Genomic DNA, 14,614 nt, shown 5'->3' with positions numbered 1-14,614 from the left:
AATACCCACAGACCGTACCACTGCACCATGATCTACTGCTTCAAGTATTCATCCTTTTCTTGAAGAGCAAGACGACTCCTGCAGCAGTTCCCTTCAATCGCTCCTCGCCCGCCTTGACGCCCGCTTCGCGCAAAAGTGCTCCCAGCTGTGCCACAAGACGCTTCACCGGGTCCTCTGGAGTGTTGGCCTTCTCCGGATGCTGTCGGGAGTTGAGTCAGAGATGCAATGCAACAATGAAGGTGGCGAGGATGGGGAAGGTAAGCGCGACCTGAGGAGTGCGGAAGTAGAAGAGGAAGAGAAAGAGGGAATGGGAAGAATACTCACAGCCTCTCGCCAACGCGTGACAGCACTGCCTGTCCCATACATCATCTCCACCATTTCCAAACTCGCCCCCCTCTCATCGATCTTCTTACTATCTAGGAACATTTCTGTGATCTTCCACTCCCTCCGCACGAAACTACCTTCATCAAAGTCATTGCTCAGATCCTCTTCACCTTTCCCTTGGCTCGACCAGGGTAGATCGAGGTCGCGATATCCTCCTCTCACGAGAGCATTTCCCTTGTCCCGATAGTCCTTCATCTCGACATCGATGTGGTAGTCCATGGCGGCTTGGATAGCGGCTGAGTTGGGCATGTCTGGTGCTGCGCGGATGTCCCCTGTGGTCCAGATGGCGAGCGTGCCACCTGGCTGGAGGGCTGTAGAGGCGCGGGCATAGAAGGTGGCCATCTGGCCATAGGTAAGCTTCATAAGACGAAGACTGGCAGACCATTGCTATTAAGCAAAGTACGCAGCTACATGGCGGTGGACATACCGAAGGAAACCAATGAGCCGCGTTGGCCGTCGTGATGAGTGAAGCTGAGCCGGGAGCGATGGGTGAAGGGCAGAACGTGCCAGCTGAGGCAGCCGCAAAGGTGGTGTTGGATGCTTTGTCAGGCTATCATGGTTTTTTGTCAGTCATTTTGCGAAAAGCGTGGATGATTCAACCAACATGTCCATCGGCAACCTTGAGCAGCTCTGGCGACGGATCGATCCCTGTCGCGTCAATGAAATGGGTTGCCAAAGATCGAGTCACCATGCCTGGGCCGCAGCCGACGTCGACCAAAGCATCGAACTTTCCGCCAGTTGACTTGTGGTAGTCCAGGATGTGGTCATATACTGAAGAATGGTAGTTAGGCCGTAGATCATTATAGATATTGGCTTGCTTGGCCGTGTACTCGGTGAATGTCGTCTCCGTCACGTCAGATGGAACGGACGTGTTGCTCTCAGTCACAATAGTTGCCATGCTGCGAGGCCTTAACGCATACGGTTGGTAGCGAAAGGGTGGCTCTTTCTATGAGGATCCAGATATATCTGTGCTGATCGCGACTTCCCCCAAGAAATGATTGCTTTCTTGACTTGTCCCTGCGGCCAGATTGCGGTCGTGCTTGCCTCCGTCCATCCCGCCATGGATCATAGGCCACATACTTATACCTGCCGCAGTCAGATACCACCACAAAAACTCCGTCCATCGTCCTTAACGATGCGTAACCAATCGGGACAGGACCGAGGCTTGAATGCGTAAGCGCAGATCTGTTTAAGTGGCGCGCTAACTCTTTTCGAGCCACGAGCGCGAGGTGAGGTCGTAGCTTGTTGCCTGATGCCACTTCTCTCAACGTTCTTTCATATCCCGCAGGACCCTTTCGTGGGTCGATCTGGTGTTTCGTGACTCACGGACCGACACGCGAGAGGTATATGATGGAAGTCGTCAGCCGTTGTCTGGTCCATGCGCGACGACTCACGAAAATCTCGGGGTCGTGGTACGAATTTGGCTGACCGCGAAATTCCCACAAACGATCGGCTGCGTCTAAGATGGGATATCATGGGCTGCTGAGCAAGGGCTGTGAAAGGTGTCGGAAGCGTCGAGTCAAGGTATGGCGTCCTCTACGCATGAAGTCCGTAACCAGTTGCGGATTTTGGATCACCTGCAAAGATCATGCTAACAATGGATTTGCCTGACCTAGTGTGACCAGCGACGTCCCTCCTGTGTCCGCTGCTTCAAGCTCAAGGAGGAGTGTCCCGGCTATCGTGATCTGGAGGACGTCAGGTTCCGAATCGAGAACGAGAGGATCATCTGCCGAAGCCGACGGGGCACAGGTCATGGGAACGACGCTCATCCGATAGTAATCAAGCAGAACCTTTCGGAAGGGGACCTTGCAATAGTGCCTCCGATATCTATGCACTCAGCTCTTCGACCCGGCCATGACTTTTATTTCAACACTTATGCTCCTAAAGTGCGTTCGTGCGGCATTGTAGCCAATGAGCGGTACTATGCTTGGCTACAAGCGGCGTGCTTCGACCCGTTGAGCGACTCAGCCGTGGCCGATGCGATAGAGGCTGTTGGACTAGCTGGGCTCGGTAACGTCTCAAAGGCGCCGCAGATCAGCTGTCAGGCCTATGACGTGTACTGCAGGGCGAGGAAGAAGCTCGACGCGTTGCTGGAGGACCCTGACAAGCGTCCCGAAGACGAGACATTGCTGGTCCTGATTACTTTGTGCTTCTTTCAGGTACACGTTCACCGGTCCTCATATACTGCAGATGGAAGACTGACTGAGACCGCCAGACTGTGTACTTCGAAACATGGCAGAGCCATAACGCTTGGGCAGAACTCGTGTGGAAAGGTGTTGAGCTTATCGACATTCGCGGCTCACAACAATTCAAAGACGAGATCGGTGGTATATTGTATGCCCAGATTCGAGCCCCGATCGTACGTGTTCACTGCCTTTTGTGACTTCCGAGGTCTCTATATCATCATCTGACAACTTCAAGCTCTGTCTCTGCGTTCAACACGGCTACCCCGTTCCACCAGCTCTTGTGTCAGCTACATACACTTTCGAAAATGGTGCAATCCGTCAGGAGTGGCTGAAGTCAGAGTACGCGAGTCCGGCTTCCATGAGTGTCATCTCTTTCCAGCTCGTCAACCTTGGAGCTGCCATCAGACAAGGACAGTTCACGGATACATCAGGAATCCGCGATCGCGCTATGGCGATCGACAGAGATCTTCAAGCCTGGGCCAGCGTGCTACCTGCTCATTGGAAGTGGTTTCAACTGCCTCCGAGAATCAACGGGGAGATTGACTACGATTCGAGTCAATTTCAGTATGCGGGCAACACGTGGCTCGCCGAGATCCAGAACACATATCGATCCTTGAGGATCGTGGCTCTGCGGCTCGTTGGCCATGACAAGGAATCTAGGTCTGACGGCGAGGTCCTTGCAGCGATTAGGGATCTGTCCGATGAGATCTGCTGTTCTGTGGCGGTCTTCGATAACGTCTCGCGTGCGTCAGCCTTTCCTTCTGTCACGACACCGATAAGGACTAATCCATACCGAACAGGTGCGTTGTCAGTGCTCCGACCTTTAATGGTTGTCTTTCTGGCAGAAAGCAACCCTCTGGCGACCCGGCGATACGCAGCGCAGGCACTGCTGAGGGTTGGAGGACGGCTAGGCGTGAAGAACGCCACGGACGTCGCTGAGTTAGTGCTCGGCTGCCTGGGAGGTGAGAGCTCTGGTGGACTTGAGAGGCTCGACTACGACACTGTGCCGATCGCCGCCACCTTCTGATCGTTGATCGTCGTGGACAAAGTGGTGCACTCGGTGCGCCACCCTTCCAAACACGCCGAGATCTACTTTCTGTAATTGGCAGTGACCTGGGCAATCCGTCTTGCGGGGGAGGGGAAACGGCCGAGTTCTCGGAGTTCTTCAGCTAGCACCAAATCCCTTTTGGGCAGTCTTCCTCAGGGCCCGCCTCCATGCAACTGGATTGATGGAGGACGATCTCTGGCTGGAACCGGTTCTGCTGTGAGTATTTGAGCTCAGGTGCTGTTTGCTGAAGTCGTCCGCGGCTAGAGCACATACGTCGAAATGGCAAATTACAGACCACTACCGCACCTATCTCCTGTACGGCGAGTTATCACAGGCCATGACAACAGCGGCACTGCGAACTTCGACCTTGATGAGAAGCTCACGCCTGTGGCAGTGGCAGCTTCTGCAGATGCACCCATGGGGTTCACATTGATTCATCGCACCACGGAGTTCCCTGTCGACAACCAGGGCGGTAGCGACGAATTCGGACCAGAAAATCTGCAGCGGTCGCGGTTTCCAAGAGGCATTGTCTGCGAAGTCGTCGACGTGCCGCCGGCTGGCACTAGTCAGCCACACTTCCATCGCAACGTCAGCCTGGACTACGGAGTGATCATGGAGGGTACCCTCGACCTGATACTGGATGGAGGCGCGAAGCGAACACTGCACACTGGCGATGTCTATGTTCAGAGGTAAGTCTGCTGTGGGCATCTACGATGCAAGGTTTGGGATTCGTTCTGATAAATCGTGCTACGTGCGAACAGAGGCACAATACACGGATGGAGCAATCCCGGCGACAAGGTCTGTCGGTTCATGACAGTCATTGTGCCAGCGCAAATCGTCGTTGTGCAGTCGACTGGTGAGGCTCTGGGGTCGACAAAGCTGCCGGGACTGACGGACTGAGTAGAAGTCCAATGTCACTGCATGGATGTGTTCTGGGAGCCTTCAGATGTCGTCAGAGCGGCCTTGTCACGATGGTGTGCTACCACAAATCAGCGGTACAATTCTGATTTTAGTAAGCACTTCGTGGTTCTCCCTGATTCGAGCCACCAGCTCAGCTCTTGGAGTCTTCGATAGCATCACAGCTCCCGAGGTCGGGCATGTGCCAGTAGAGTGAACGAAGACCACCGTCTCAATCGCAGTACAGTAGGCACCTAGTGGCACCTCACTCGTGTCTTCGACTGTGCCTACTCCAGTAGTGTACTGCAAGCAGGAAATGCATGTATCCCGCCCACTGGGGGCAATTACTACCCGAAACCCCAAACCCCGCACCTTACAAGAGTAGACACTCTCTCCTGGATTATATTAACAGCCTACTTCTGGATTGTACCTCGCTGCGCTTTCGGCAGCGGAGTCCGACGGCTCCCTAGAGCTTGATATTGAAGACCATGAGCTCTGCATTCTCTGCAGAGCCTCTCGAAGTCGTTCAGAGTAGCAAGCATGCACACCCGTCGCGAGGGCGACTCCGTGAGCGCGTTCACGGCTCTTGAGCCGCGATGTCGTCTGAGTCAGGAAGAACAAGGATGCGAGCATGTGCTGAATGCCGCCAACAGAAGGTACGCTACAATAGGCGTATCTTGTTTGACTTCTGATGATAGGCCTCTGATCCTGGACTCCCAGTTGCGATGCGAGTTGCCACGAGATGGTTCGGGTTCTTGCATCAGATGCACAAGAGCAGGCACAGAATGTGTCATGTCAGGTGCTTTCCATCGTAAGAAGCGGCAGAGGTTGGTGAACCGCATTGTTCAAGACTTGAATATGACGGATGACATACGACGGCAGCAAAGCCGAAATGCAACGGGAGATCGATGCTCTACGGCGGCTGGTGCAACCTAACCACCAAGGAGATCTGGCAGTGCAGCAGCTACCACTCTTGGTGCCACCGGCAAGATCAGTACAGTCTGTTCATTCGACTGATCATCTAGCACTCTCGCAAAAGGATGGCCTCGTCGCCAGCGAATTTGTGTCCAGGAGTTCGCCAACTCGGGGAACGGAAGGCCGGGCACTTGACGGCCTTGTCCTGGATGCCCGAAAGATTAACGATTGTATCGATCTGTAAGTTGTCGCTTTTGCGAGATTCGGCGGAGATCGTCAAAGCTCATGAAGTCAAAGGTACTTTCTGCATTATCACGAATATCTTCCGATCATGGATCCAGCTTTCACCCCCAATCAGTACTACGAATACAGCCCTCTGCTCTTCTGGGCCATGGTGGTCACCGGATCCAGACGCTATGCTGAGGACCCAACCTTGCTCGCGAACCTTGGGCCGAAAGTCTGCTCGATGGCTTTACAGTCTCTCGCCTCACTTCATCAGTATGTTCAGCTTATCCAAGCGCTTTTGGTTATGAGCAGCTGGCCCGTACCAATAGAGACGATCTTCAAAGATCACTCGCCTGTTCTTTGTGGTGTTGCAATGCAACTCGCTCTCCAACACGGATTGCACTTGTCGGAGGCAAGACAAGCTATTGGGTTCCAGCAGATGCGCAGTGAAAGAGACGAGGAGGCCAGCAGGATCGGTTCAATGAGGTGCAATGATCACACGCTCTGGACGTATTGCAAAATTGTCTGTCAAAGGTAGGAGTGTTGAGAGGTGCGGGCATTCTCTGCAGCAGTGACTTACGAGCGCAGCATCAGTATTTGTTACGGTCTCGAGCCTCACACGGTTCAAGACTCTTCTCATGGAAATCTTTCCAACATCTCGGTCGCCGCATCCAGTTCGCAGGCCGATATCAAACTTCACAATATTTGGGTCACAGCCATGGCAACTTTGACCCGTCAACCCCTCCTGCAGCTGGACTCGAGTATGAGAGGGCCGGTCGGACCTCTAGTACAACTATTCGACCGCCAAATCTGTCAAATCGCGAATGAACAGGATCCTAGACCGAGTGAGTTGCAACAGGCGGACGACAGAGCAGCATGAAAAGGCCGCTGACCTGTCTAGACCCTTTCAAGGTACTGATGGCGCGGCTCCACGTCTGTTGCTTCTATTTTCTCGGCGGAGGCGACGCTCTGCAACACCAGGAGCTGATCAATGTTTTCCAAATTGCCTGTGCTTTTGTTGACGCGTTGAGTGACGGAGATGCTGCGACAGGTTTCATACTCTATTCTCCTCATATCAACTACCGAACAATAGTTCTGTCAGCTTTCATCATCCTACGCGTACTCCGGAGCATCCTGAGGGAGGTGATCGACGTTCCAAAGGCCGAAGGAATATTTCTAGCCGCCATTGAACTTCTCGATAAACGATCACTTACGCGCAACGACTTGGAAGCCAGGAATGCTGCTATCTTAAGAATGCTTTGGGACAGCAGTACCGCACTACGTCAGAGCGATGGCACATGCGACGGACTTCGCACTCGAAGCATGGCCCGAGGGGTATGTGCATCTTATCGAAGCCTCCTTCTCGACACAATAGCTAATTTGAGCTTCGTGAACAGTCATTCAGTGTCGCATTCGACTGCTACTACTACTGGATCCGTGAGCTTCACAGCCAATCGTCCGAGCCCACAACAGCAGGTCCCAATGTATCGGCAAACGGCGCTACATACAATGGTGGCTCAGGTGAGATCGTGGCACCTACAACAGAAATTCCCCCGCCACCTCAGTTCGATTTTGGACCGGATATGTTCGGCACCAGCGAAGCCACGTTGATGGAGCTATTCGGTCTATCTGAGTCGTTCGATGGCTGGAACACGATGGATGACTATGGTGATTTGCTACAATAGATCGCACACAGCCTATTGTCATGCATGAAAGGGTATCATCACTACCTAAACCAAGTCGTTGTGACATTTCCTACCTTCTCAACTTCCGCCGCCGCGTCGCCTTTCCCCTCGAACTTGTCTCCTTTGCCCGTTATCTTGACTCGTCCTGTCACCCACTGCTCGCTCGTCGGCGCGTCCTCGGGTTTGTGCGCCATCTGGACGCCCTCCCTTCTCAAGAGTGGACTCTGTTCGAGGACAGTATTGGTTACTACTTCGTTGTTTGGGACACTGAAGTAGAAGATACCAAACCGACTACGGCCTCTTTGGTCCGCTGGTGGCTCGACTACACGGTGGATGGCAGCTTTGAAGTATCCTCCGGTGAACCATTGCATGATTTCGCCAGCATTTATGACCATGGCGCCTGGAACGTGAGGAACATACTCTATGAGCAGGCAGCGTCAGCAAGCAAGCTCTGGCAGAGATGGAATAATGAACTTACTCCACTCAGCATTATCGCTAACGTCCCGCACCTGCAACGAAGTCATCGGCTGGCTGAAGAGTAGCGTCAGACAAGGAAAGTCCTGATGCCCTTGTAACCAAACAGTCTTCCCGCCATCCTTCTTCGACTCATACTCGTCACCGTAGTACTTCATGTATCGAAACCACGACAGATCCCGCCGCTCATAGTCGTGCAGCCTCACAAAGAACTCCTCGTCTTCGATTTCCAGAGCAATAGCGAACAGCCGAAGCAGCTTATATAGCACGCCAGTGTGCGTTTCCTTCACAAACTCATAGACCTCCTGTCGATACTGTTCCAACACATCAGGCTGCTCATGCAGATTCAGATCTCGATACACATTGAACTGCTCGATCTTGTCCTTGGTCTTTCCATCTACAGTCCAGATTCCGCGGGGCTTGAAGCCGAAGTAGTGGCCCTCTTCTCTGATCGGGGCACGGAGTCGCTGCTTGTCCTCTTCGGATGTCCGACTCAGTACAGTGTGTCCGATGTCGACTTGGCGTTCAATTTCCTCGGCGCTGATGCCGTGGTTGACGAGGATGAAGAAGCCTTGGGTCGTCATGGCGAGCCGGACTTGCTCTGCGAGGGAGCTGCGGGCTTCAGGGCCGTCATCGTATGTCGATAGATCGATTTGGCGGAGGGAGACAAAATCGATGGTCTCTTTGGTTGGAGAGACGGGCGTGAAATGGTCTACTGGTGGGCGGGTCGCGCTGGGCATCTTTGCTGGTTCGTGAAGGTGACGATCCAGTAGGTATGATCTCGTTGACTGATGGCGTGGGGATGCTTCACCTTGTTGACAGGACCCAAGGCAGTGGTGGCCTTATGTATTGGGAGTTGGTGTTCGCCAGGTCATCGCCTCTGCGAGAAGTCGCGCCTTCATTGCACGGACGATTTCATGCCCTAAGCGATTGGCCTGATGCCCTCCCCGACCGTTCGTTATTTGAAGTCCGAAGACTCGGCAGGATTATCATGGTCGGGCTGGGACGTTGCTGGCGCCGAAAACTCGGCCTGGCATATCCTACTGAGGGGTAGACGATACTGCCATTTGCGTAGCTTCACCTCCGAGCCAGGGTCCTTGCAGTAGGAACCAGTTCTCCTCGAAGTACGTGGTAGCACTGCTTCTCCACCGCCATCAAAGCGTTATTGTAGGCGGCAACTTCGAGGTCAGGGAGGCCTCCACTTGCCTCCAATCTCTCCGCACACTAATGCAAGCACGTCAAGATTTCCTGGGGAAGTCACGGATGGTACGGCATGCTTTGAGCTGGTTAACCTTTCCTGGGGTTACCAGGTCACCGACAGAACAAGCCGGGTCCGATCGGCCAGCTATCTTGACGTACATTCTTGACAATAGCTCAAGCCACGAACGCGTGTGACCCGCGTCCGGTCGGCTGGTCAGGCATCCGCGTTCATGTATTGAGCAACGACGAGTCCAGCTGGCGTTTGCCATAGTCGATGGAGCTGATCCGGCTTTCAGGACGAGCCATGAGCAAGTACAACGGGTACGTGCATAGGAACTCACCTCACATTATCTAGCCTCAAAAGATGTGCTAAAAAGGACATCGCTAGACAGGCGCTTTCTCAAGTGTAGAGTCGTGCAGTCGTCATGTAAGTCTACGAGGAGTACACTCGAAGCAGATGGTAGAGTATGAAATCATTCCCGGAGTTCTGTTGGTCGAGATAACGAAGGTGGTCGTTTCTCGTCCTAGGAAGTGCTCGGACAGCAGTTCCCACGCCGTGAATCTTCCATGTAACAGAGGCTCATAGACACAGCCTGAACTCTGGATGACGCGATCCGAGCTGCTCTGCGGGAGTCTTCCCATTTGTGAGGCGATAATCCCTCTCACCACGTGCCCTCTTCTTGTTTTCCCAGCTGTTAATCATCATTAGACTCCCGGTACAGACGAGGGTCAAACAACTCATTCCAATCTGCAATGCATTTCCTGTCTTCGGTCCTCCAGATCCCATGTAAGTGAAAGTCGTAATGATTCCTCCGACGTTGCCGAAAGCGACGACCAAACCCGTGGCGGTGTTTCTGGAGATCTCCGGCTGAACATTGTTGATCAGCCAAGTCAACGAAGGCGGTATAGATCCAAAGGCCCCAACAGCGACGACGAAAAGGCCAAAGTAGCGCACGCCCGTCCCATGGCATGCCAGCTGGATCGTCCAACCGATGATGAGCAACACGCTGCCGAAGAGCATAAATGGCCCTCTCAAGCGAAGGCGGTCCGAAAGATAACAGCTAACGAGCACCCAGATTGCTGCAAGCACATAGGGCGGAGCTGAGAGGAGCTGTGAATCGACGACACTGTACCCAAATTGCCGAATGATGGTCGGTGAGAAGAGCGAGTAGGCGTAGACGTTGCAGTAAATGCCCAACGATGCGACGGCAATGAGAATCGTGTTCTGATCAAAGATGCCACGTCCTGCCTTTTTGATGTTAAACTTCTCCCTTTGTTCCGCCTCGTTGCCAAAGCTATTTGTGTTCTCGGCAAGGCGGGCTTCAGCCACGACCTTTTCTTCAGCAGTCAAGTAGCCTGCGTCGGACGGCTTGTTTGGCAAGACGAACCAGCAGAAGAAGCCCAGAAGGATTGTGGCTGCGCCTTCAACGATGAAAATCCATCGCCAGGTCCTGTAGCGGCCGACATGGATCTGACCAAGGCCCGAAGCCAGCAAACCTCCAACGGCATTACTCAGGGGTGCTGATATATAGAACCAGGCAATCCGGGACTGTAGCTCGTATCGAGAGTAGAATAGTCTTTGACATGTGTTAGCGGCTAGCTGTACTGGGGCATATAGGGCCAGGCCCAAAGGCCGGGGTCCATAGAAGTACGCACCCAAGATAAAGGAACAGACACGGCGTCAATCCTCCTTCGAAGAAACCTAGCATGCATCTCAAAGCATATAGTTGAGCTTCATTGGTGACGAAGCCAATTCCCAGAGTAGTGCAGCCCCAGCAAACGACACTTGCTGACAGGAATCGGCCACGGCCCACAATCTTGAACAACCACACTGCAGGCACATCCACAAGAAGGTAGACGACGAAAAACAGCGCCAGGGCGATATTGTAGGACTGTCCTTTCAAGCTGAGGTCCTTCCCCAGCCCAGCAATACTGGCGTTGCCGATACTGGCGCGATCGAGGAAGGAAGAGAAGAAGATTAGGAATAGCACAGGTAGAATGCGAAAATCCCATTTCCTGTTCAGAGACTTGTAGGTCGCATCTTGGTTGAGGTCAGTGACATCCTCAGTCATGGCAATCTCTGCTTTTTCGGACATCGTTGCAGACTGCAGTTCGTAGCGATCGCTTTGGTGAGGTGTTGTGACAGGTCGGGTTTGAGTATGTGTAGAATGCTTATACCTGGGGTGAAGCTTCGGCCAAGCAGATCCCCATGGGGAACCCAGAGCTTTAGTAGGTGTCCGGAAGCGTGCCAAGACCCCAGTTTGGGCTCTCGCCGACATTTCGGACTGCCGATTCGGCTTCCTCATGAATTTGGGCTTTGACGCCGATCGGCTGCATCTTGGGCATTAGAGGCGCTGATCTAGTTGCGACCGACAGCTGCAGCGACATGGATCACAGAAAGCATAAATTCCAAGCAATGCCATGATTGGGGAGGATTTTGGACACTGGGATCACGAAGGAGATACAAGGAGTCGAAGTTCGATACCATGGGCGAATACATCGACACACAGCCTGCAATGGCAAGCGCAGAAGATCTATCACTTACTCGTCTCGCTGCAAGGCGTTTGCGAAGGATCTCGGAGGATCACCTGTCTGATGAAGTGCGTGGGCAGGCGTCGTTATGCTTGGTCGACTTGTTGGCCAATATACACCAAGGCCTGGCCGGAGATTTGGCGGCGAACCTCCGCGCTACATAAACCGCAATGGTGGTCCTGCCGAATCGACGGCGTTTGGTTGCGTTGGTAAGGTCAACGCTGGATCTGCAGCTTTTGTCAACGGCACTCTCGCCCACTCGTAAGTCTTCAGCCGTCGTGTGGAAGACACAGGGAGCTGATGGAGGCTGCCGAATAGCCCAATACGAGACGATATGCATCTTCCTTCTGTGGCTCACCTGGGCTCAATGGTTGTGACAGCGGCTTTGGCGTTAGCAGAGCGCGAAGACTGGTCCGGAGAACAGCTGTTACGGGCGATAGTTGGCGGATATGAGATGGGTGCGGCACTTGGGACGGCTATCCACTCCAGTGGGAAGGTCAACACCCATCTCCGGTCGAGTGGACTTATTGGAGCCTTTGCTGCCGTGAGTGCAGCTGTGTGCGGGAGTCCACCCGAAGAGGATACGGTCGTCAGTGCGTTCTGTATTGCTGTGAATCAAGCATGTGGGTTCAATCAGTGGGCGTGGTCTGGTGGGTCGGAGTTGCCACTTCAGAACGGCATGGCTGCAAGGGCTGGTGTGTTTGCCTATGATCTTGCTCTGACAGGTGTTCGAGCAAGCGAGACCATCTTGGAAGGACAAGCAGGCTTCTTCGAGGCTGTGGGCGTCGGCTTGGACGGAGCTGACGCCTTTCGTCGCTGGCTACAGAGACCCATGCTTGGGAGTGGTATCCTAGAGGTCAAGTTCAAGCCGATGGGCTGCTGTAACTTCACACAGACATCAACGGCCATGGCTCTGAAGCTGGCGAAAGGCTCAAGTATCGTTGCGGATGACATTAAGCAGATTGTTGTCACAACGACTTCGCCAGCAATTCGCTACCCTGGATGTGACAACTCCGGCGTCATGAAGACCGTCGTCCATGGGAAGCTGTCAATCCAGTATGGCGTTTGTGCTGCATTGGTGCTTCGACAACTTGATGAGACCGCTTGGTACCCAGCAGGTCAGGCTGACATCACTGGACTTATGACCAAATGCCAACTGGTCGCATTGCCGAAGTTCGACGAAGCATTCCGGTAAGGTTATCAGCCAGCAAAGGTGGCAGTGACGTTGCTTGACGGCTCCATCCTTGAAGAAGAGGCATACGATGTTCCTTGGCTGAATGACAATGAGGTCGTGGCTCGTTTCATGAACGACCTGAAGTCATTCGGAGACGAGGCGCGCGTCGGGCGCCTATTGCATCAATGCCAACACTTGGCAGATGTGCAGCATTGTCGTGATCTGCTGGTATCGTGAGCGCACATTCGGTCCGCTAGATGGACCGGACTGCTGCAGAGGAGCGACATGGCCCTTTCGCTGGTCGGCCGGTGTTCAAGAGATGTGAGCTGTCCGGCAGGCTCATGCCCTGATCATGGCGAGAGGCTCAGGGGAAGTGCTGTCGCAGCTGAGGGCCGCCTCAACGCGTGACAATGAACGATCTGTGCCTGCCAGATCAGAAGATTGTGCCAACGCAAATGCTGGAAGGGCCTAGGTAGGTAGGAGCAAGCTAGGCAAGCTCTTCGAAAGCGCGATCATGTTGAATGACGCGGTGAATGACCGTCAGACCGTGTCATTCGATCTGAGAGTGCCCCGCGTTATGGTTGCCTTCTCTTCTTTCTGAGATTGCCTGTTCTCGTAACTCACGCAATAAGTCGCATACACTTCAGACACATCTCGTTCCCCCGATAGCTTCCTCTAGAACCGCATTTCGTAAGGTCAGCCACATCAATATGGCACCACCATCTCAGCTCCAGATCGCGCTTTCGGCTCTTCAACGCCTAGTCAAAGAAGAAGCATCATACTACAAGGAGATGAACCAACAGAAGTCTCGAATTGCTAAGCTGGAGGCCACAAACGGAGACGCTACGGACGGAGATGGCAATGAAGAGTATCAGCTGAAGCAAGAGGTATGCTCATCAGACGACTGGTCCTGCTCGGAGTCAGTATACCGGAAATGTAACTAACAGACATGTGCAGAAGAAAGCCCTCGAGGAGACCAAAGCTGTCATCCCAGGACTCAGGGAGAAGATCACGAACGCTCGTGAAAAGACCGAGACTTTGTTGGTAAGTTGTTCTGTATCAACAGATCGGTTGCTGTCTCCACCGATCTGCCCACTCATCACCATCATCTCGGACCTTGCATCGCAATAGGTCAATGTCTCTGACAACTTCTCACCATATAGGATTCAGCTGCTTCCGAGGAAGAGAAGCAAAAGGCCATCGACGTACTCCGCGAAGCCAAAGAATTGCAAAAGGACGATCCAGTCAGCTAGAGGACGCTATCATCGCCAGATCTCTTCTCAGAGTATTCTCTTTCGCTTTCACCACCTTTCACACCATCCCCGCCATTGCGCCCGTTCATGTCCAGTGAATGTGGTCAGATCAGCATTGCAACCTCAGAAGCTGCCTTCCACCACGACTTATCAACACCACACACTTCGGACCATTCTGGGGAGTACTTTCTCCTCCCTAACAACCCAGCTAGATTCTGGCTTCCGGTCGAATGCAGTCTGTCCACAGGCTGTTCCGCTGATGCTTCCTCCACATATCAGCGCCGATCCATGCCATTAAGATCGGCATGGCCCAACGCTTGCACGGGTGTACAGGAGTACATGACCCAAACCCGCACAAGACTGACTTCCTGGTCAGACCACGAGTGGGATAGGCTAAGCAGAGATTTGGCTGTACAACGACTCGTATACTGAGGACGTCTGGATGCGCTTCTATACTGCTCTCACATTCGGTGGGCTGAGAGGTTGTCTTCTTGTGTGAACAAGGGGTGGGAGATCATGGATGATTGGGGGTATCATGTAACTCGTTCGCTTTTGCTCTAACTGCGCCATCAACATTCGCTGGCGCTGAGTCAAAACCGGAAACAGATATTCTTGCTCAATCCAGTGTGGCCCTGAGCTCG

At 53.4% G+C, this 14,614-nt stretch overlaps 8 protein-coding genes across 8 annotated transcripts; 5 read left to right on the top strand and 3 right to left on the bottom strand.

The window, feature by feature from the left end:
• Positions 1-40: 40 nt before the first annotated feature.
• On the bottom strand, positions 41-1,282 carry AB675_2616 (uncharacterized protein; the record flags this gene model as incomplete). Its single annotated transcript, XM_018142603.1, has 4 exons — positions 41-199; positions 325-726; positions 812-934; positions 989-1,282. The coding sequence occupies 4 exons, from the start codon at positions 1,280-1,282 to the stop codon at positions 41-43; spliced, it is 978 nt and encodes a 325-aa protein (XP_018005342.1).
• A 931-nt stretch (positions 1,283-2,213) lies between these two features.
• Positions 2,214-3,597, top strand: AB675_2615 (uncharacterized protein; the record flags this gene model as incomplete). The annotated part of the gene is made up of 4 exons (XM_018142602.1): positions 2,214-2,543; positions 2,600-2,743; positions 2,806-3,313; positions 3,371-3,597. 4 exons carry the CDS (start codon positions 2,214-2,216, stop codon positions 3,595-3,597), a joined length of 1,209 nt encoding a protein of 402 aa, XP_018004979.1.
• A 300-nt stretch (positions 3,598-3,897) lies between these two features.
• AB675_2614 (uncharacterized protein) lies at positions 3,898-4,518 on the top strand (the record flags this gene model as incomplete). The annotated part of the gene is made up of 2 exons (XM_018142601.1): positions 3,898-4,307; positions 4,380-4,518. 2 exons carry the CDS (start codon positions 3,898-3,900, stop codon positions 4,516-4,518), a joined length of 549 nt encoding a protein of 182 aa, XP_018004889.1.
• Positions 4,519-6,373: 1,855 nt separating this feature from the next.
• Positions 6,374-7,340, top strand: AB675_2613 (uncharacterized protein; the record flags this gene model as incomplete). Its single annotated transcript, XM_018142600.1, has 3 exons — positions 6,374-6,500; positions 6,557-6,990; positions 7,053-7,340. 3 exons carry the CDS (start codon positions 6,374-6,376, stop codon positions 7,338-7,340), a joined length of 849 nt encoding a protein of 282 aa, XP_018004802.1.
• Positions 7,341-7,381: 41 nt separating this feature from the next.
• Positions 7,382-8,554, bottom strand: AB675_2612 (uncharacterized protein; the record flags this gene model as incomplete). Its single annotated transcript, XM_018142599.1, has 2 exons — positions 7,382-7,761; positions 7,819-8,554. The coding sequence occupies 2 exons, from the start codon at positions 8,552-8,554 to the stop codon at positions 7,382-7,384; spliced, it is 1,116 nt and encodes a 371-aa protein (XP_018005051.1).
• A 1,040-nt stretch (positions 8,555-9,594) lies between these two features.
• AB675_2611 (putative transporter) lies at positions 9,595-11,110 on the bottom strand (the record flags this gene model as incomplete). The annotated part of the gene is made up of 2 exons (XM_018142598.1): positions 9,595-10,591; positions 10,671-11,110. The coding sequence occupies 2 exons, from the start codon at positions 11,108-11,110 to the stop codon at positions 9,595-9,597; spliced, it is 1,437 nt and encodes a 478-aa protein (XP_018005273.1).
• A 524-nt stretch (positions 11,111-11,634) lies between these two features.
• Positions 11,635-12,741, top strand: AB675_2610 (uncharacterized protein; the record flags this gene model as incomplete). The annotated part of the gene is made up of 2 exons (XM_018142597.1): positions 11,635-11,807; positions 11,865-12,741. 2 exons carry the CDS (start codon positions 11,635-11,637, stop codon positions 12,739-12,741), a joined length of 1,050 nt encoding a protein of 349 aa, XP_018005194.1.
• Positions 12,742-13,430: 689 nt separating this feature from the next.
• AB675_2609 (uncharacterized protein) lies at positions 13,431-13,973 on the top strand (the record flags this gene model as incomplete). The annotated part of the gene is made up of 3 exons (XM_018142595.1): positions 13,431-13,607; positions 13,678-13,764; positions 13,884-13,973. The coding sequence occupies 3 exons, from the start codon at positions 13,431-13,433 to the stop codon at positions 13,971-13,973; spliced, it is 354 nt and encodes a 117-aa protein (XP_018004953.1).
• Positions 13,974-14,614: the final 641 nt, after the last annotated feature.

The sequence above is a fragment of the Cyphellophora attinorum genome, assembly GCF_001299255.1.
Source record: "Cyphellophora attinorum strain CBS 131958 chromosome Unknown Contig2, whole genome shotgun sequence".
Lineage (NCBI taxonomy): Eukaryota > Fungi > Ascomycota > Eurotiomycetes > Chaetothyriales > Cyphellophoraceae > Cyphellophora > Cyphellophora attinorum.
This window is presented reverse-complemented; position numbering and strand designations above follow the sequence as displayed.